The sequence below is a fragment of the Falco naumanni genome, chromosome 15 (assembly GCF_017639655.2).
Source record: "Falco naumanni isolate bFalNau1 chromosome 15, bFalNau1.pat, whole genome shotgun sequence".
Lineage (NCBI taxonomy): Eukaryota > Metazoa > Chordata > Aves > Falconiformes > Falconidae > Falco > Falco naumanni.
In genome coordinates, this window is record NC_054068.1 from 17804980 (window position 1) to 17825868 (window position 20889).

Consider the following 20889-nt stretch of genomic DNA (forward strand, 5'->3'; position numbering starts at 1 on the left):
TGTAAAAGTGATTGCAATAAAAAGGTGACCTGAACTGGAGGTTCTCCTCTTATAACTGAAGGAAATATGTTTTGGGAAAATGATGTGAAAGCTTTGTGATACTACAAAAGACAAACCCACATGCAACTATTGAAAACTTTGAGTGCTAATACTTGTATTTCTTTTTTTTCTTTTTGTTTAGAGTCTTGCTTCGAGTAAGAATGCTGTATTACTTAAAACAAGAAGTCATTGGTAATGAATTCCAAAAGGTGTTTGACGGAATTGATGCCAGGTGAACTATAGAGAGGTTTTTTACCTTGTTTATTTTAAACGTAAACTGTTAAATGAAAGTTCAGAAATCTTCCTAGACCTAAAAAAAGAGATATTAAAACCAGTTATTTTTATAATTATGCTGTGAGAAAAATGTTTTTGTGTACTTTCTGCTAGGCACTTTGGATTGACTTGACATGAGGAAGTCCTGATTCCTGTTTATGAGTCTAGCTATATAAAGTAACAACTATTTAAATCAAGTAGTCTGAAAAAGCAAGTGAAAGATAGAATTATATACTTTGCGTTCCAGTTGGCAGGTTTTCCCTGCCTCTTTGTGCACAGTTTTGGTTAATGTGCTGCATATTCCATTTTTTAAATTACTTTTTTTTTATAATGGTGGTATTGCCATTTGGAAATTCACTGCTGCAGGAGCTTCTGATGGATAGAAAGTTTTAATTTGATTCAGAAAGTGTTATAAACAGTTGTGGAAGAGCAGTGCATCTAGTGCTGTTAAACACAAAAGCAGATAATCTTTGGTTTGCTAAGTTTTGCAATCACAAACCGCTAGCAGTTGGCAGTTTACTGAGAGGGGAAGAATGTTCTATGCTAGTACTGCTTTCGTATTCTTTCCCTGTTGCTGGTCTCTGTCAAATGCAAAATACCAAGCTGTCTGGGTGTTTTGTATTGCTGCTTTTGTATATGTGTACTTGGAAGAGAGAAGTTTACAAAACCCACATAAAGTACAACTGTACAAAAAGAAAACAAAAATTTATTTCTTCCTCTGAATATTATTGATGTTGGTGTGCTGTTGGTGATTTTCCCTTAGTGAAATTGATGTTTGGGTCCCTGAGCCAGATCATTCTGAAGTTCCTGCTGAGTGGTGGGATGCAGATGCAGATAAATCCCTTCTAATTGGAGTTTTTAAACATGGTGAGTAATATGGTTGACTGCATATGTATGTTCCCCACCCCTCAATATAAAAACCCTACACTCGATTTTTTTTTTTAATAGCTTACTCTGAAAGTTGAGTTTATGCCACTTCTTGTTTTTTTTTCCTTTATAGGTTATGAAAAATACAACACTATCAGAGCAGACCCAGCGCTGTGCTTCTTGGAGAGGGTTGGCAAGCCAGATGAAAAAGCAGTTGCTGCTGAACAGAGAGCAAATGATTACATGGATGGGTATGAGCACTTAAAAGTGGGCACGAATGTTTCTTAGCCTTAAAGTAAACAAGACTGAATTTGTATGTTGTCCTTTATTGTCTTCTCAACTAGTTTTTCTACTAGTTTGATGTCATTGTGAAGAATACTACTTTGATTTTACTCCCACAGAGTGGAAGAGAGTTAGGAACAGTGTAACAGAACCGTTGAAGTTTTGGATTTCACAGTTAAAGGAAAAAGGCAGCAGCTTGTTAACAAGAACTTTCACCTTGTATTGCTGTATCAGAAATATTACTTAGGCACTGAAGTGCAAAAGCCTTCAGAGGCGGAGTACTACAGACCTATTTAACTTTATTTCAGGTCGGTCAGCTTAGTGTATTAGTCTCGCGTACCTAAGCAGTGGTGACCCCAGCAGATCGATTTGAATATCACTGATAACTGCTGAAAGGGAGAGCAGCTTTTATTCATTGCTTCATCAGTGAGGTTAGCAGCTGTGTCATAAAGAGCATCTTTTAATGAGAGAATGAATTGGGGTGGGGGGAGGGGGGGGCAGTATTCAAACCAAAGCTGCCATGAAATATTTCCCTCATTTCAAATAGAAAATGAAATACAATATATCTATCTAAATTTAAATGAGTTTTGGTTTATTGAAATGAATGTAAGGACTTTAAAATATTACTAAGATGGGTTCTTTTGTGTTGAAATTTTAACAGGGATGTAGAAGATCCAGAATATAAACCAGCACCAGCAATGTTTAAAGATGACATAGAGGTATAGTAGGCAACTGTTAATAGCTCCTTTTAACACACCTAGGATGTAATACTTCCACCTTTTTGTTACGCAAATTACTTCATTTTTCTATGTTTCTCTAAACTGATAGAACTTATTCCATGTGTTTCTGCAGTTGTGTGAGTAAGGGGGAATGGGAAGGAATTTTTGTCTAAATCTTTTGTGCGCCTTGTTAGCCATTGGTCTAAAATATATGTTACTTTGTTCCTTTGTCATACTTAAAAATTGCCTGCAAGATGCAGGCTTAACCTAAATCTTGTGGAGCGGGCTACTTTTTAAATTTTGCTTCACTTTCATTTCTCTACAGGATGATGTTTCATCGCCAGGTGATCTAGTAATAGCAGATGGAGGTAAATACAGAAAACTTTAAATCCAAGCTAATTCATTCTATTTCGAGTTGTTCCAATTCTCCTGACTCAGCTAAAATGTATATAGATTGCGTAGTGTAGAACCGTAGGGCACCAGCAATGGTTAATTTCTTTCTTTGCCCTGTAACTTTGTTTTAATACAGACGGACAAATGATGGAAGGTGACAAAATCTATTGGCCCACTCAGTCTGCCTTAACAACACGTCTTCGCCGCCTAATAACAGCATATCAACGAACAAGTAAAAATAGGCAGGCCCAGCAGATCCAGCCAGCGTTCCCAATACAAACTAGTATGATGCAGCCTCCGTATGAAGAAGCTGCTCTGAATCCAAAGATGGCTGCTAAGATTGAAAGACAGCAAAGGTACGTGCAGCATGCAAATAGACATTTTTGATCAATGTCCTTATATAAAAAATACTGAAGAAATAATAATGGCTAGCTGCATGAAATAGTGAGGAAAGTGACAGCATTTCCATTTTTTTTTACTTGTTGATCAAGATGGACGAGAAGAGAAGAAGCTGACTTTTACAGAGTTGTATCCACATTTGGAGTGGTGTTTGATCCTGAAAGGGGACGGTTTGATTGGACCAAATTCAGGGCAATGGCTCGACTACATAAGAAAACTGATGAGAGCTTAGAGAAGTACCTGTATGCGTTTATGTCAATGTGCCGGAGAGTCTGTCGTCTCCCCTCAAAAGAAGGTGGGTGTAAATGGTTTTACTTCTAGTTTTATCTGTAATTTCTGTTGCCAGTGCTTGTCTTGAGAAAGTATTTTTTTTCATGTGTTCCAAAAAACAATAAGGGGGGTGCGGGGGGCGGACAGACATGACGCAAGGAAATAAGGAAACATCCTAAGTGTAAAATTGAAAGTTTGTAATGGGGAGACATGCATTAACTGATTAAAGCCATCTATTTCTAGTATTGCTTTGCAGTGAGGGTTTTTTGTTGGGGTTTTTTTGCCAGATTCTTATCTCTGTTTTGTTTTTAATACAGAACTTGTAGACCCAAACATTTTTATCCAGCCGATTACAGAGGAGCGTGCTTCTCGGACTTTGTACCGCATTGAGCTCCTAAGGAAAGTGAGAGAACAGGCTCTTAGACACCCACAGTTGTTTGAACGTCTAAAACTGTGCCAGCCGAACCCAGACTTACCTGTTTGGTGGGAGTGTGGGACGCATGACAGGGATTTACTTATTGGAGCTGCTAAGCATGGAGTTAGCAGGACAGATTATCATATTCTTCGTGATCCTGAACTCTCATTTATGTCTGCGCAGAGGAACTATAATCAAAACAAAGTGGCACTCTCAAGGACTTCTACTCCACTCTTGCATCAGTACCAGATGGCATTATCTGCTTCTCCTCTTACACCTCAGTCAAGATTGTCAGATGCTAAAGTGAATGTTTTTGAGGACATGAAAACTAAAAATGAAAATCTGAAAGAGGACCCTCAGTCTTCTGAAGAGGAATCTATGTCTACAGAGGAGACACAGACAATAATGAAATCTGAACCTCTGAGTCCAAAAAATGGCACACCAATACAAAATGCAGACCACAAACCTAACGTGAAGACTGACACAGACAGGCGCATGGTGGCAGCAAGGACAGAGCCTCTAACTCCAAACCCAGCTTCCAAAAAACAGAGAGTCAGCAAAAGGGGATCTGACTCTAGCTCGGACTCAGACTCTGACTCAGATAGATCATCCTGTTCTTCCAGGTCATCTTCTTCATCCTCTTCATCTTCCTCATCTTGTTCACACTCTCGGTCAGGCTCTAGCTCTTCATCATCTTCATCTTGTTCTTCAGCATCTTCCTCCTCCTCCTCATCATCATCATCATCGTCATCGTCGTCGTCATCATCGTCTGAAGAGAGTGATAGCGATGAAGAGGAGGCACAAAAACGTGGTATGTGTGTAGTCTTGTTTCTGTAGTGTAACTTTTAAACTGAAAAAGTTCATTCTTAATGGAAAAATGTCTTTAAAAAGGGTATTAAATCCAGCATAAGTAATTAAACACATTTGCTTGATTCTTCAAGTGAGTTGGAAGAATTTCAGGGATACAGCATTTTGTTTCCTTCATATCAGTGCCTTGGATGAGGTACTTAAAATTTGTTGACCAGTTCCGTGAGCAAGCCTACTGTGCGTGTGGTTCATGCGTGGGAGGAGAGTTGAATAGCTAATGTTCCCTGGATATATGTGCTCTGTGTGCATTCCCTACTACTGTTTCTTTTTCTTCCAAAATACAGAGATTCTTCTGGTTTCTCTGTTTGTTTTTTTCTACTCTTGCTCACCTGTCACTGTAGCTTCCTCACTGTGCTTTCACAAGATCTGCAAGCTTCCTTCTGTCCAAGCCATGGGGTAATGCAGATGGCTTTTTCTTATAAATTGGAGGTGGCCAAGCAGTGTACTTGCACGGGAAATTTTCAAACACTTTATAGTATGTACCTGCTTAGAAAACACTGAGGCAATTCTGGAGCATAGGACTAAATAAAAGAGACACTTTTGAAAGCTTTGAAGTAGAAGCAGAATCCTCTGATTAGTGAAGTGATGTAAAATTTTTACGAAGCCAGTCGATCTTTATTTAATATGTTGTTTATTGATACTATGAAACGTCCCCTACTCTTGCCCCATTGAAACTCAAAATGCGAAAAGATTTCTTTACTGTGTGAAAACAAATGGTAGTAAGAAAAGGAGGAGGATGAAGTTAGGCAGTGGGGTTACAGCACAAGTGAAAAACCTATTTTTTTCCCAGTACCTCAGGGGAAGAGGCACTGTGTTGATCAGATAAATTCTCTTGTCTGTGGAAATGGCAAATAGAAACCATAGGGTTTAATATGCTGGGAAATGATTACTGGGCAAGTAAAAACACCACTTAAACAAAATGATTAAGATGCTGCTGCCTGTAGCAGTGGAAGGACATTTTCAGAGGGAAACAGCTGTATGCAAACATTAAAACAGTGAGAGAAAAGGAATGCTGATATGGCGTAAATATTTAGATCTAAACAGTGGCTATTATAACATGTGCTACAAGTCCAAATATTAGGCTTTATTTCTGCCAGCTGAGTCTGATCAGGCAAGTATTAGTGCCATGCTCAGATTGCAAAATCTCATAAATCACTCAGTCTTTCTTTTTGTGGCTGTTTTACTGAGTTGGTGTTGAAGAGATGGGTAAATGCCGCAAAACACTTAGCCTTTTCTGTATATTAATTTTAAGCCCAGGTTTTATTTCATATGTTGTGCAGTTAATGTGAACCTTTGGCATATTTTTTCCCATTTGAATAGTCTTTTAAAGGGAGAGTTAAATTATATCAGATGACTTGATAAACACCGATTGTTAAGGACAAATTGGAGTTCTGTACGATTGTCCCTCATACTCGCTGTGCTGGTGTAGTGTTTACCTTTTCGGGCAGCACCTTTTTGGTTTTATGGTTTTGGTGTTGACTTTTTTGTTCGGGTTTTTTTTTTTGGGGGGTGGGGAGTGGGGTGGTTTTGTTTGTTTGTTCTGGGGTTTGGTGGTTTTCTGTTGGTTTTTCTTTAGTTTCAGACTATTTCCCCATGTCATAATAAAGTTTACATTGTTGTCTGGATGGAAGCAAAAGTAAAATAATAATGAGAAGTGTAAGACAGTCAGAGGAGACATTGGAAAGTAGGAGAAAGTCCTCTGTGATTAAAATTTCGAAAAATTATCTCATGCAGACATGTGTTCAAGATGTGAAATATCCAGCATTCCATCCAGTAAATTAAATGGGGTGGTTTTTTTTGTAGTAGTATCCCAATAGATTTGCCATGTTCTGGAGATGGGCACCTTTAATTTCAGTTTACTTCTAGATTTTAGTGCATGTTGGCTCACAAAGGAAATAAGTGAATAAGGACTGTCTTACCAGATTACTCTGAAGCATGTCTGTTTGGAAATAGCTAAATGGCATGTTAAGCTCTTGAAATAGTGAAGGGAATACATGTGGAATTTACATGTCTAGAGAAGGATCAGCGGTCATCCTGAAAAGCCTGTCGGATGAGTTCTTCAGTGTAACTTTGTGTTTGGGCTTCCTCTGAACATTGTTCTGTGTATTTCATTCACCTGAACCTCTTACAGTGAGTGTTTTAACTTTTGTTTGTGACATCAAATGATTTTAGTGGTTTTATTTAGCAGAAGGAACCCCACATATAAAAGCATATGATGAAGAGAGTGTAGCCTCTCTGAGTACAACACAAGATGAGACGCAGGACAGTTTCCAGATGAACAATGGGACTCCAAATTCCAGTTATCTCCTGCAAGGTGGATACATGTTGGCTGCGTCCTACTGGCCAAAGGCAAGTTTATATCACTACTATGAAAACAAAAGTTGTAGGGGAAGGTGGGCTGTGACTTTAGTACTCGATTAAAAATGTTAAACCTATACCACTGAGTTGTGGGGAAATCTTGGGAAAAGAAGTTTCGTTTATGGTAAATTATAGTAGAATGATGACAGCATTTTATACATCAGTGGTATGTAAAAGGGAGGATGGTCACATAGGAGGTGAAAGGAAGCGTATTTAAGATGAAGATGGGACAATTTATCAGGTATTTGGATGTTCTTAAGTCCATGAGAAAGAATTGTTTACAGTACTACAAAAGAATGTAAAAAATCAAATAGAGCAAGAAATAAGTTAGATAAATACTACAAAATTTTTTGCAATAGTAGTAGGACTCCTTCAGGTACGTTGCAGAATCCTGAGTCATGTGAATGTGTAGGCTGGCCGAAGCACTGGTGTAATACAACTTTTATGTTAAAACTCAACTATATGACTCCGTATGGGAACTAGTGAAATTCTAAAGCATACTTTGAAAAGATAGTAACACTGAGTGACTGGAAATTCATCTTGCTTGAAATACCATTTTGAAGATCTTTAGTCATATCTGAATGTCTATGGCTGACATAGCATGGAAGACCGTGGAGCAGTCTCTCACACTTCCAGCTAACTAGCTTAACTAACAAGATGAAGCAAAAATTGTAAATTGCTGGGATGTCTGTTCACTACATAAACTGTAACTGTGATATATTTTTGGATAGTTTTCTTTCCTGACATATAAGGAGAATGAGACTGACTGCAGCATTTTCTGGGTCTGACAAATGTACTTGCTTTTATAGTCAGTGTTACGCTTATTGTAGTGTATGACTTTTCTTTTTTTAAGAGCAGGAAAACCCACATGCTGTTAATTTTTGTGACAGATTTTTTAAATGCTTGGGTTTTTGCAATAGTTCTAAAGCAATTTTAGCATCTTTTTAGCGTATTTAGTGTCTTGCTAGGCATATGCTATATAAAGCAATGAACACTGGTATTTTAATAAAAGAATAATTTCATAATCTTCTGGGGAACAGGCATGAGTTGCAAATCGGCTTGCAAATTTGAGTCACATCACAAGCTTGTAGCGAAGAAAATTTTCAAGGTCAAGCAGTTGAGGAAAGTCTGAAAAAGAAGGCAGTGCAGGAGACAAAATGGGTGATGAAGCAGGGAAAACAGATGTAGGATCTGATCCTCAGGAGCTTTTGGTTATTTTTACCTTTGCTCCTGGAAGGTGCGTTTAAATCTAAATACCACTTTTCATAGTTTTTGAATTTTCATTTTGAGAAGGGGAGCCTAACTTTGATGTCACAGGTGCTTGGCAGATTGTGACAGATTACATTCAGAGTGTGCAAAATTGGACTTTTTTAAATACAGGGAAGAGTCTTGAACTTGACCAAAAAAAAAAAGTTTGCTTAGAGAACAGGTAATTTTAGCACTCTGAAATTACCAGAGAATGTTTCTGGGGTCTGCTTGTACTTAGTTGAATTTATTGGGGCTTGAGATCTGTGTGTCATGAAGGTGTGTGAAGTCAAATCTGTGTTTGGTGTCTAAAGAATGCGAATGAGGAAAAATATGGCTTCAAAAGCTAAAACAAGATATGAGTAACAGTCTGTAGATTTAGTTTTCTCAATTACGTTTGTCATATAAGTTATGGTGCTTCTCACAGGTTCAGAACCTGCTACCAGTGAGTCAAAGCCAGACCCTCAGATACTACTTTGGTAGTTAACATGTATCTTTCCTTTAAAAATCAGTGAGATAGTGTGTTTCAAGTGGTTGTGGGCCCCAGACCCTGTATAGATGAGAGAGATTGCATATTTGTTTACAGGTGGTGAAATTAATTACAGAGGTGGCTTTCACAAACTCTTAAAGGAAGTGGTACAAATCTAGGAACTTGGAAATCTTTTCAGTCCAAGTCCAGTGATGAAAAATGCTGTTTTTTCTTTCTCAAATTAGAACATAATGTTTAAATGTAATGTGTACAGTGTTGGTAAGCATTATTCTTACAGAGATACTTTCTGTTTTTTAGGATCGAGTTATGATTAATCGGCTTGACAGTATTTGTCAAACAGTGTTGAAAGGTAAATGGCCTTCAGCAAGAAGGAGCTATGACAGCAATACGGTGGCATCTTTCTACACAACCAAACTTCTGGATAGCCCCGGTGCAGCTGCAGATTACAGCGAGCCCGCTGCACCGACACCCCCTCTTGCAGGTGTTAAAGAAGAATATGATCAGTCACCGCAGATGTCAAAGGTGAAGAAGCATGTACGAGAAAAGGAGTTTACAGTGAAAATCAATGACGTATGTTTATTTTTATTGCCCTAGGACCTGATTGCGATTGCGGTGTGCGGCATGCTTTACCTGCAAGTGGCTGCCTGCTCTCACTCTCACTTCCTTCACACACTTGTTTGTGGGTATTTGGGTCTGCTGCTTCTGGGCATTGAGTGTTTGGGGTTTGGGTTTGTTTTTGGGGGGTTGGTTTTTTGTTTGTTTTCAGATTTGCGTAAGCCACTGGAAGGAATCATTGTTATTTCTCTCTCTGAATTGAAATTTTGCCATTGTGGAGCTTCCTCAGACAGCCTGTTTCATGCTGTTTCTAAGAAATCTGGTTAGTAAAAAAGGGTATTTCTGGTGGTTGGCACTTTTCTAAATGTTTTCGGCCTGTTGTATCCAGCAAGCACTTTCTTATTTCATGGCCTTCTAAAGAGTTACAGTAGTAAGTGCAGGCTGGAGGCTTCCAACATTTTTCTTATCTGTAGTTTGAAACCTGTAGCATGTAAAAATACATCAAAATTTCCACTTGTATTTGGGTTTGACATTTCTTTAGGACTGGATTAGGGAGGTAGACACCTGTTCAGTGTCTGGATTTTTCAGTTAGGATAGTAGATAATCAAAGTTTACATTCATAGAAGCAATTCTATGGAACTTCTGTTCAGATTTTGTTTTTTACAGGGAGGAGAAGCAAGACTTTTTTTTAAGGTCTAATACAAGGTTTTCATTCTTCCTCAACTTTTCTGGAGTAACTGTTTGTATGTGAGAATCCTGATGATGAAGTACTTATTTCTGCTTCAGAAGAGACTCTTCTAACCCTGGCATTTATTTAACAGGAAGGTGGTTTGAAATTGACTTTTCAGAAGCAGGGACTGTCTCAGAAAAGGCCATTTGAAAGTGAGGAAGGTGCACTCGGACAGCAGCAATACCTGGCTCGGCTACGTGAACTCCAGAATGCTTCAGAAACCAGCCTTGTCAACTTTCCAAAATCACTTCCCAAATCAGGTACGTAAAATATCTGGGGGCCTAAGGGTTGGTATGAAATCTTATCTTCTGGGTTCTTCTGTTGACCTCTGTGGATATGTGGATAGGCAGTGGAAAGAGATGTCTGCAGTGTTGTTTGCTCTAAACTGCAGTCTGGGGGAATTCTCTCCCGGTGTGTTAGCAAACTGGGCACCGGTTGAGGCATGAACTTGGACCACATGAATATTCTCTGTCAGTTATTGTAATGTTATTAGAATGATGCTGTTACACATTATGAACATCTTCACAAGAAGGTGTTCCTAATTGTAAAGTGCATCACTGTACCCTGACAGTAATCAGTTTAACTCGGAACTTAATGTGGCTAGTTAATAAGTAAAGATGAAGAGTTCTGGATTATGCCTGTGTCAATTTGCACTCTTCGTATTCTTTCCTGCATTTCAGGCAAAGAAACAGTGGAGGATCTAGAACCAATTTTTGGCTGGCAGCCAAAAATGCGTAGCTTATTTTCACAAAAAGTAAGAGTAAGTGTACACTGACAAATAAAAAGGAGCCTAAAGCAAGGAGTTAAAATTCCTATTAAAACATTTGAAACAATTAGAATTGGGTGCTTGATTCAGGCCAGCTACTGATTAAATGGCTGCAGTTCACTGAGACTGCATATGTAAGTGGAGACTATTTCCTTTAAAAAAAAAAAATACTACTTGTCACTTGCATTTTGTACTTTCTTGTTGCAGCACAGCATTAAGGTCTTGTTATAAACATTTATTTAGGGATGTCTGCCTTCACGTGTGTGTGTGGTGTCAGTGGTTTTTAGCAGCTCTACCTCCTGTACAGATTTTTTTGGAGTGGGTAGGGGGCAGCAATAGGAAACTTTCGTAGTAGAGTCGCTTTCAGAGTCTTGGTTTTAATAGTGTTTAAACCAGTCATAAAACAATAGGCAATTTCTGTTAGTATTTACATGTAGAAATTAAATGCACTTGCAGTATTCTAGTTAATTTTATTTCCAGACGTGTTTCTTGTTATAAACAGCTCAAGCATCTGACGCTGATTTTATTACATCATTAATTAGGTACTTCCAGTCACTTAACAGCCAGTGCCAATGGAATCATAGTTGACAGTCAGCCTGCAGTCAAAAAGAGAAGAGGAAGGAGGAAGAATGTGGAGGGAGTTGATGTCCTCTTTATAAATAGAAATAAACAGCCTAATCATGTAAGTAAAGTTACATTTTTGTATGCAAAAAATAAGGTCCAAATTACTATTAATCCCCTAACTGAGCATAACTAGTTGTCAACATACAACAAAAAATGCTGTTAGGTTTGGTTTTTTTCCGAGACTGTTAACTGAGAGTTTGACTACACAAATGAGAACTGGTGGAGTTCTACTAAACACCAGATAGATACAATATTGGTAACTGTTTTTAAAAAGTAAGTTTAATTGTGGCTTTGATTAACTGTAATTAACAATGTATTATTAAAACCTTGATATTTGACCTAGCAACACTTCAGGACATCCTTCCCCATACGTTTCTTACGGGACCTGACTGTACAGTGACTTGGAGAGCTGTCCAAGGCATGAGTAGTCTCACTGAGTCCCTGAGCGTGCGTAATGATCTGCAGGACTGTGTCCCTCGTATGGTACACAAAATAATTTTTCTGTGGAGAACTTAGTCAAATGTTTTGAATTTCTCCAGGTTAACCCAGGTATTAACTCCTGTCAAGTTGCTGCAGGAATAAACCCAGCACTCACTTACACGCAGTCCCAAGGTATGCTTGATGCAGAGAGTCCAGTTCCTGTTATTAACCTAAAAGATGGAACAAGGCTTGCAGGTGATGATGCCCCCAAAAGGAAAGATTTAGAAAGGTGGCTTAAAGAACATCCCGGCTATGTGGAAGATTCAGGAGCTTGTATTCCTGTGAGTATGCCTTTCAGCTCTGCTTTAGCTAAATAGCAAAACGTTTCTCATAGAATGTATTTGGATTTGTATTCAAAAAGATATAAATAATAATACCTGGAAAAAGTATAGCACCGTTGAAAACTGTAAAATTATTAAAACAAAGCAATGGCTAGAGGAATCGGAGGATTTCGTGCTTTTTGCTGGGCTGCTTCTGTGGTTGTGATTAGTATTGTTAGTGAAATATTTCTGAAATCAAAGATTACTTCAGATGAATGACTGACTCAAGAGATTGCACAGATATCTTGCCGTTTTTAAAACAGTTATGTCAGAAGGATAAGTGGCTTTTTAATTCCTTTATAACAGAGGATGCAGCTGCATGATGGGAGGCCCAAACAAAAAAGACACCGTTGTCGAAACCCTAACAAACTGGATGTCAATAGTTTGACTGGTGAAGAACGTGTTCAGCTCATAAACAGAAGAAACGCCCGAAAGGTATTCATAATGCTGTTGCCATTCTGATGTTCCCCAAAATGAAGAACTACCCTTGCTGTCTGCCTACTGCCCTTGCTAAAACACTGCGCACAAATGAAACCTTTGTAAGGTTTTGGCACCCAGCAAGAAAGTCAACGATAATCTTCTAGTCAGTGTTTTGCAACTATGAAAATATGTAAGATACGGCTAGAAACTTACCCTGTGGTTTATGTTCAGATAAAATGGAACACTCAATATTTGGCAATATTTATGCCACTAATATGGAGGCATGGGCACTGAAATATATGTCATTGTGATCAAAGTAGCAACATTCTCAGAAGTTCTAAATAATGTGTACGTCTTCCAACTACTACTTCTGACATGATGAAAATTACATTTTGCATAGAATCTTGTCCATTGGAATTGCTTAAATCCTGTCTACTGCATTGTTTTGCTTTTTTCTTTTTTGAGTTCTCTGACATTTGACTGTCGTGGTTCAGCAGCATGTGTCTGTTGTAAATCACATTGCTAGGCGAAACAGTAGTGTAACAGGGGAATTCTTTTCTAATGTCCCGACAGTGGAAGATGGGAGATAAGGTGCCGAATTCAAATTGCCTAAAGTTTGGGAATGGAATAATGCGTTTGAATAGGCCTTGGGAAAAGCTGAAAGGCAGTGCTCAAGGAAAGCATGCAGAACGTTACTGTTTGTTGAATAAATTTGGACAGGTGTGTGGGATGGTGTCTTTGAATGTCAGTGTAGTACCAGAACAGCAGTCCGGTGGGAGTCTCTGAGGTATTGTGGCAACCTGTGGAGCATATTGTCTTGTGATACTGCTAGCTTGTCCTTCTGTTACAGAGCAGTTGCAAGGAAAGCAGGATTATTTTTTTTGTGTGCTACTGTATTAAGGTCAGAAGCTTTGTGCATCCATAGAGGAGAGTGAGGCAGAATTTGAGAGTCTTTAATCTCTTCGGTGCATTGATACAGCAGCTCTGAAGAGCAACCTGTGTGGCTGCCAGTCTCTTGAAACACAGACCCTCGGCTGCTCTACAGTAATCCATGCCCTGAGGAATATTTTCAAAGTTGATGATCAAGGAGTGAGAGATTTGATCTGTGCTTGCTGTTAAAGCCTATGTTTTCATGATGGCTTTTTTCCTCTTAACAGATTTCTACACCATAGTTGAGACTCTGTTACTTTATTAATCTCATTTTTCCCATTTATAACCAGTTCCCAGACAAAACTCATTTTGTCTCATTGTCTTTTTTAGTTCAGTTACACATTTAGTAGCAGGGGGTGAGGGGACCAAAAGTAGCCTGGAAAATGTGAGTTTAAGTTGCTGTTTATAGAGAAGGTTGAGCAGAAACTGGAATTCTTTCTCCTTCCTTCTTTCTACCATTTCTTCTTTCCTTCTGGATCTGAGTAATTCTTCTGACTAACCGGAGAGCTTACTCTCCTGTTTATATGATTTTATTAGGACATGCTGTTTAGCCATCTTAACTTGGCCTTTTTTGTGTGAAAGAAAATACAAGAAATATTCACAGAAGAAGCAGAGCCTTTTAACAGAAGTGTTTTTAGAAGTTGACTGAGATGATAGGACTGATTTAGTAGATAAAGGAAAAGTTTTAACAGGATTGTGGTTACAACCTTCTCGGTAATACCTGGACCACCGTTAGCTATTCATGTGGTTGCTCTTCCATTCATTGCATGTCTTCATAAACTCTGATATTAAACATTAGTAGGAATGTCTAATACGAAAGTTGCAAAGCGTGAGTTTAATAGATAAGTTTGAGTTTAGTAGACTTAAAACAAACCAAAGAATTTTTCACATAACTTCACCGGGAATCGGTCAAAACCCGTGTCATACTCATTGATAATTTAAAGTGAGGCTTTTATTTGTATTGTTTTACATAAAAGGCAAAAGTGAAAGTGTTAGGTATGAATGTTGCCTTTTTTTCTTACTGAATGAGAAGTATTTCCTGACTTCTATCTTTTTCTTCTCAGGTGGGGGGTGCCTTTGCTCCCCCTCTCAAGGATTTGTGCAGGTTCTTGAAAGAAAATCCAGAGTATGGAGTGGCTCCTGAATGGGGAGAAGTTGTAAAACAGTCTGTAAGTATTTGCAGAACGAGATAACCATGACATGAAATGTATTTTAAAAACAAAGAAGGCAAACAGGGGAAAAAAAAGGCGTGCCAACAGGCACACTTGTCATTTCGGGTATTGCATTGTGTGGAATGTGAGTCAATGTTAGCTTTTCTTTCTGCCAGCTCAGTTCCCTAAGCTGGTTTGCTGGCACAGCTGTGAGTAGGAGCAAGGGAGGAACAGTGGCTGGCAACCCCAAATTAGAGATTTGTTTGAAGGTGCTGTAATACTGTGACGTTTTCATCTCATAAATGTAGCCTTGAAGACTTTTAAGAAAGGTATTAGCCCCCAGAATACTTCCTTATTCTTAAAGTTAAGTTAGGAAGATAAATACAATTTTAAATATTCATTTTACTTTTGAATTAATTGACTTCCAATGTGCGCCTTGAAGAAATAGGTATCCTCAATCAAAACGTAAATAAAAAATTAATCTAGCTATTTTCTACTACTTAAAACGTCTGTTTTCTATTTGTTAAAGATTCTCACTAAAAAGTAGTGTTGAGATTCCAGTGGAGGGAGCAAGGATAATAGTCTCCACTACGACTTTAGCGTTGCCCATGTGCTCCTTCTGTATGGAATACCAACAGAGTATTACAGACCCTGGTAGTCCCAAGTCAGCTTCTTACTAGTTGCAAATGCACTCAGGGAGTTTGAGGGTTTGTTCTGTTTGAGCTTGGTACTTGATTAAATTTAAAAGAAGGAAGTTTTTTGATAGGCTTTGTCCACAGTTCCAACAAAACAGCAGGTATGCATTTTCATTATGGGAATTATTGTATAGCCGTTATCTCTTTCCTTTTAAGTGTGGCTGGTTCAAGCATGGTGTATGGTTCTGAGTTCTTTCCCTGTTTGCCTCGAAGATAAGGACAATATTTTGAACCTTAAAAAGCTGTGTTGTATAATGAAGAATGGTTTCTGGATAACCCAGTTACTCTTCCGTTCCCTACGTCTAACAGAAATGAGGGTGGTTTTGTCAATGTTCATGTGAAGTCTGTTTCCTCACCTGCTAATAACTTCTCAGAAGTATATTATATTTACGCTACACTTCAGCCTCTAGCAAAGAAATGACCAAGTTTAATATTTTTTTTCCTAGTTCACTGTCAGCAGAATTTGTAATCTTTCTGTGAAGTTCCAAATGCCAGGCTCTCCAATACCCTTGTGGGACACTCTGTTAGAAAAATAGGTGACTAGGAATAGGATTAAGCTGCAGTGATTAAAGGTGTAAATAATAGCAGAATTACTTTTAGAATTTAGTGGTTACCCGCAGGACAGAAGAACAGAGCAAGAGTTCTGAATTCCTCTAGTTGTGTTAGACTAGTTTAAATTAGAGAGAGCTGCTGGAGAAAAAAAGGCTGGTGTAGTATGGAGATAAGTAATAGTTGCAATCTTAAGATTGCCATTTTTAAGAGGAATTTTCAAGACAATGTATTTCAAAGGGAATATTAGGTCCATTGTAACTCTTTCTTCATTGTTAGGTAGGAGGGCTTACAGAGGTGAAGTAATACTGTGCAAGCCCTAAAAAGAAGTGCTCTCAGTTTCGTTTTAATACAGCTTGAGTCTTTACTATTTATTGTCAAGTTTATGGGTGAGGTGAGGTACGAGGATGTTTAACAGACACTAGCAACAATAAAAAGGGCTTAGAGCTCGTTGGTCTAGGTGCAATCACACATTTCTATTTAAATCGAATAACTAATTTTTTTAATTAAACTGTCCAATGATTGGAGTGTGGTAGTATTGCAAAGCAATGCTGGTTTATGTTTTAAATTGAGATTGCTCCTATAATTAGCTGATCTGGCTTGATCTGCAAACAAACCTCTAAGGACAAGTTAGCAAAGGGTGCGAGAGAACACCTGAGTAGACCCCGCTGTGGAAATGGGTCTGTAGACATGTCGGATGTGATGGCATGGAGTCACCACAAATTGCAGTGAGCTGTCTGGAGATGAAGCTGCTGTGCTAACATACCAGAATAATCTTTGACACCATTACTGTACACTTGGGTGTTACGTTGGCTTTTACTTCTCCATCTTTGAACTCTCAAAATACTAAAAATACCCGATGTGTCTCTTGCAGGGATTTCTTCCAGAAGGTATGTTTGACCGTATTCTCACTGGACCTGTTGTGCGGGAAGAAGTAAGCCGGAGAGGAAGGCGCCCCAAAAGCGAGATTGCTAAGGCAACAGCAGCTGCAGCAGCTGCCACCGCTGCAAGCGTGTCAGTTAACCCTCTGCTAGCTAACGGATTGCTTCCAGGAGTGGATCTGCCGAGTCTTCAGGCCTTACAACAAAACCTGCAAAACCTGCAGTCGCTGCAAGTAACAGCAGGGTTAATGGGAATGCCAGCTGGCTTAACTACTGGAGGAGAAGCTAAGAACATGGCTGCCATGTTCCCCATGCTGCTGTCAGGGATGGCTGGATTACCAAACTTGCTGGGCATGGGAGGACTTCTAACAAAGTCTACAGAATCAATTTCAGAGGAGAAAAAGGGAAGCGATTCGAAAGAGGCAGATACAAAGAAAGAAAGGACAGAAGACCAAAATACGGATACTGGTGGTGAAAACTCTGTTTCAAGTTCTCCTTCAACATCCTCGGCTGCTGCAGCTGCCAATCCTCTCTCTCTTAATCCATTACTTTTGTCCAACATACTTTACCCAGGGATGCTTCTCACTCCAGGCCTTAATCTTCATATCCCAGCTTTGTCTCAGTCTAATATTTTTGATGTACAGAACAGTGAAAGCAATGACACGGGCTCAGCCAAGCCCACAGAAGAAAAGGAGGAAAATTCTCGGGTTAGAGATCAGGAAGACAAAGGGGGAACAGAGCCAAGCTCTCACAACGAAAACAGCACAGATGAGGGTTCAGAGAAAGCAGATGCTTCATCTGGATCTGATAGTACATCGTCTTCATCTGAGGATTCAGATTCTAGTGATGAAGACTGACCCCAGACTCTGCACTTAAATTATAAACTGATTTTGAATTTATTCTTTAATTATTTCATTGTAAATAACCCAGTGTTGAGTGCATCAATGATTTACTGACCGAACATTTCAGTATTTGTTTAGAAGTGCAAACTGCTTTCAGAGACGTTTTGCATGTAATATTTCTTGAAGTTCATAAGTTTCTGAACTTGTATGTACTATCAAATACACAATGGTGTAAAATTACAACAAAAGGCATTATAATTTTGTTGGGGGGTTAATTTTATGAAAATAATGCTCAAGTAAGAGCTGTATATTTAATATATTTGCAGTGAACACAGAATACTTTATGCATATTATTGATTTAATTTGAATATAGTTTTACAGCCTCCTTGACACTTATAATTTACAGATCAAAACTCAGCAATAATTTGGGCAGCTAATGAATGTCATGAAAGCTGTAGAATCTACATCACCATCCATTGCTTTAATTACATGAAAATGCTCTAGTGTTGTGATGCACTGCTGTTTCCAATTCAGGTACAAGTGTGTTTAAAAGAAGATAAATTTTTTCCCAATCAGCCAATTGAACTGGCTACCTGTTACCTCAGCTGAGTTAGTTTAGGACGTTTACATTGGTTTCTATTACTTGTTTTCAGGTTTTGTTTTGTTTTCTAAAGACATCCTGTATATCATGTTAAAATCTGAGTTACTTGAGATATGACTGTTGGGTTGGTTTTTTTCCCCCCCTTATTACAGCTGTTCTCTTTGACAGCAGTAAGGGGGAAATTAAAGCAAAAACTGTCTTATCTCATGCTACTTGGCACCATGTAGATCTATTTAGTTTACACCTTGCAAAGTTTTGGGCTCCCTCTGCAGAATTAAAAGTCCCAAAATGAGGAGTAGTTTCCCCAAGACTCAGAAGAGGCAAACTGTCATAAAGTGCCACTGAAAAGACCTTTCAACACTGCATACTTCATGTAAAAATTGTTTGTTTGCTTTGTTTGTGTAGATTTCTATTTGTGTTTTATGTCATAAAACCTCCTGGAGTTACCAGTTAATAATGGTAAATAAAGTACAGATAGTTTCGAACTCCTTTTGAGTTTAAACTTCTCCGCAGATTTAAATCTGACTAAATATTAAATATTACTCAAAATCATTATTGGGATGTCACTTCATATATTATGCTGAGTTACCCACTGAAGAAAAAGCACTTTGAATAGTAAGGAAGACAAATTATTCCTAGAAACCACAGTAACAGGGCATAAGGCATCTGTTTGAGTCCAAATCCTTAGAACCCTTTACTATATGAAATCTGTCTAAGATTTGATGTGTGCTATGATTCCTCCTTCTTCTTAAGCTGCTATTACTCTGACACAGTCAAAGGCCCAGATCCACATTTACAGAAGTTCTGAACTGACTGACTTCAGTTGACCTCTGTTACATCGTTTGCGGTCCAAGAATAGGCAAGTGTTAAGAGAAAATAGACACAGGTACTAGTAGAAGTCATTGAAAAAGCTTTACAAAGGGATAAATTTAAAAATAAAAAACAAAAACTGTATATTTTGATATAGTTCTGTTGCTTGCTTGTACAGTAAAACAACTGTGTTGTTTTTTATCAAGAACTTTACCAATGAAATATAAGTTTCTATGTGCAAAATAACTAGCCCCATGATTAGAAGCAGTATTACATGTAATTACACAACTGTACAACTACCATTTGGATTGTGCTGGTTATGTATTTTCCCAAATAGTATTCTGATTTTTGGCCCTTCACGCAGTGTCTTAGCAATAGTAAAAATGAAAAACTGCCAAGAGAAGGGGGTAGCAATTCTTCATCATAAAAAAAAAAAGGTATTATTTAATATTTTGCCCTTTGTAATATAGCACTTTTATTTAACTAGGATGCATCTATGAAATAGCCAAAGTTTTACAAACAGTAATTAAATTAGTTTGCTGATGGAGTATGTCAACAATACCATCGTTCCCACCCTTACCCCACAAAACAAATCCTAAATCTTGTGGCTAAAACCTAATTTATATCAGATTTATGAAATAAAGTATTTTCCTAATTATGGTCAAGTGAGTTTGGTTACCATTCTAGTAATTCTTTCTATGTAATAAGGCAATTACAGTTTCAAGTAATGAAGGCTGGTGTAGACTTGAACATAATATATTGGGTTTATTTTTAATCGGTTTGAACCAGAAGGGGAGAAAATGTCCCACTGTCAGCTAAACTATATGCAAATACGGTTGTATAAAGTTAAGGGTTATAAGGAAACCTCAGTAGAATTACACTAATACTGAAGTTAAAATTAAAAGGATATCCAAGGTGATGATAAAAGTGTGTGTTGGTAGTTACTAAAAGAACTTTAGCTGTTATTGCCTTGTATTTCTATCCCTTGTTTCAGGCTTCATGATCCAAGTCTTAGTCCAGGTTTTTTTTGGACATTTGCAATATTTGCCAGTTGTGTTCTGTGTAGTCTGAATTTGCTTTCTGTAGTTGAACAAGCGTCTTAAAAAGTCATTTGTAATTTATTGAATTACTTTCTATGATGTTCTATAGAGCAAATGGAAGTTTAATTATTTTTTATTAAACATATTCTTTGACTACCCATGATGTTGGCCTCAGTATGTGAAAATAATGCTGTCTGTGTTAGGATTAAACACGTATCTTTCAGCAGCAAAAGTTAATTTCCAGTGTTAAGCTTTAACGCTGAAATTATTCTTCAGGCCTTAAAAAGAGTAAGAAAAACAAAAACTCAAGCCAAGCATGTAAACACACACCACCACCACCCCCAAGATCATGCTTTACTGTTGTATAATTTTTCTGGGAATGAATTTCCTGTTATTCTGTTGTCTTACAAACAAGCTGTTGTTCCAGCCATTCAGTAGTTACGGTTAGAAAGGAATATACAGTCTAGGTTCTGGTCTGAAAGTTTGAAATAATGATGCATCTCATGTTCCAGGGTAAGCAGCAAAGTACCTTTGGAATCTTTCTTTTTAAAACGCTGCATTACTTTCTATGCATTTGCTAAATCTTTTAATTACGTACAGTGCACTTACTGTTGCTATTTTTTGTGTATTTATGCAGGTCACGGACATGTCTGCCGAACGTCAGTGGCCTGCTGCTTGTCAGGTGCCCACTTGTTTTAACTTGTCATTGCAGCTGAGTGTTTGAGTGGTATCCGTAGTTATTCCAGTCTGGATTTTGTCTTCAGATCACGATCGTCCTTTCTGAGCTGCTTTCTCAAGTCTGTACACAGGTGATAAAAATGCACGTATGCATAGGAGCTCTGTTCTCATGTTCTCCCCTGCGTCTTTTTTCCTTCGAA

At 38.1% G+C, this 20889-nt stretch overlaps 1 protein-coding gene across 9 annotated transcripts in view; it reads left to right on the forward strand.

Moving 5' to 3' along the window:
- The window catches only part of CHD9 (chromodomain helicase DNA binding protein 9), a 99469-nt gene extending 79302 nt beyond the window's left edge, over positions 1-20167 (forward strand). For 8 of the 9 annotated variants that reach the window (XM_040614950.1, XM_040614951.1, XM_040614952.1 and 5 more), the window contains 16 exons: positions 182-271; positions 1076-1179; positions 1313-1430; positions 2123-2180; positions 2506-2548; positions 2710-2929; positions 3065-3267; positions 3560-4468; positions 6710-6873; positions 8915-9187; positions 9994-10162; positions 11211-11350; positions 11832-12053; positions 12399-12527; positions 14507-14611; positions 16712-20167. In XM_040614950.1, coding sequence (XP_040470884.1) covers positions 182-271; positions 1076-1179; positions 1313-1430; positions 2123-2180; positions 2506-2548; positions 2710-2929; positions 3065-3267; positions 3560-4468; positions 6710-6873; positions 8915-9187; positions 9994-10162; positions 11211-11350; positions 11832-12053; positions 12399-12527; positions 14507-14611; positions 16712-17575 — 3811 coding nt within the window. In that variant the 3' untranslated portion in view covers positions 17576-20167. The remainder of the gene's footprint in view (positions 1-181; positions 272-1075; positions 1180-1312; positions 1431-2122; positions 2181-2505; positions 2549-2709; positions 2930-3064; positions 3268-3559; positions 4469-6709; positions 6874-8914; positions 9188-9993; positions 10163-11210; positions 11351-11831; positions 12054-12398; positions 12528-14506; positions 14612-16711) is intronic. The other variant, XM_040614954.1, reaches the window with a different exon arrangement.
- Positions 20168-20889: the final 722 nt, after the last annotated feature.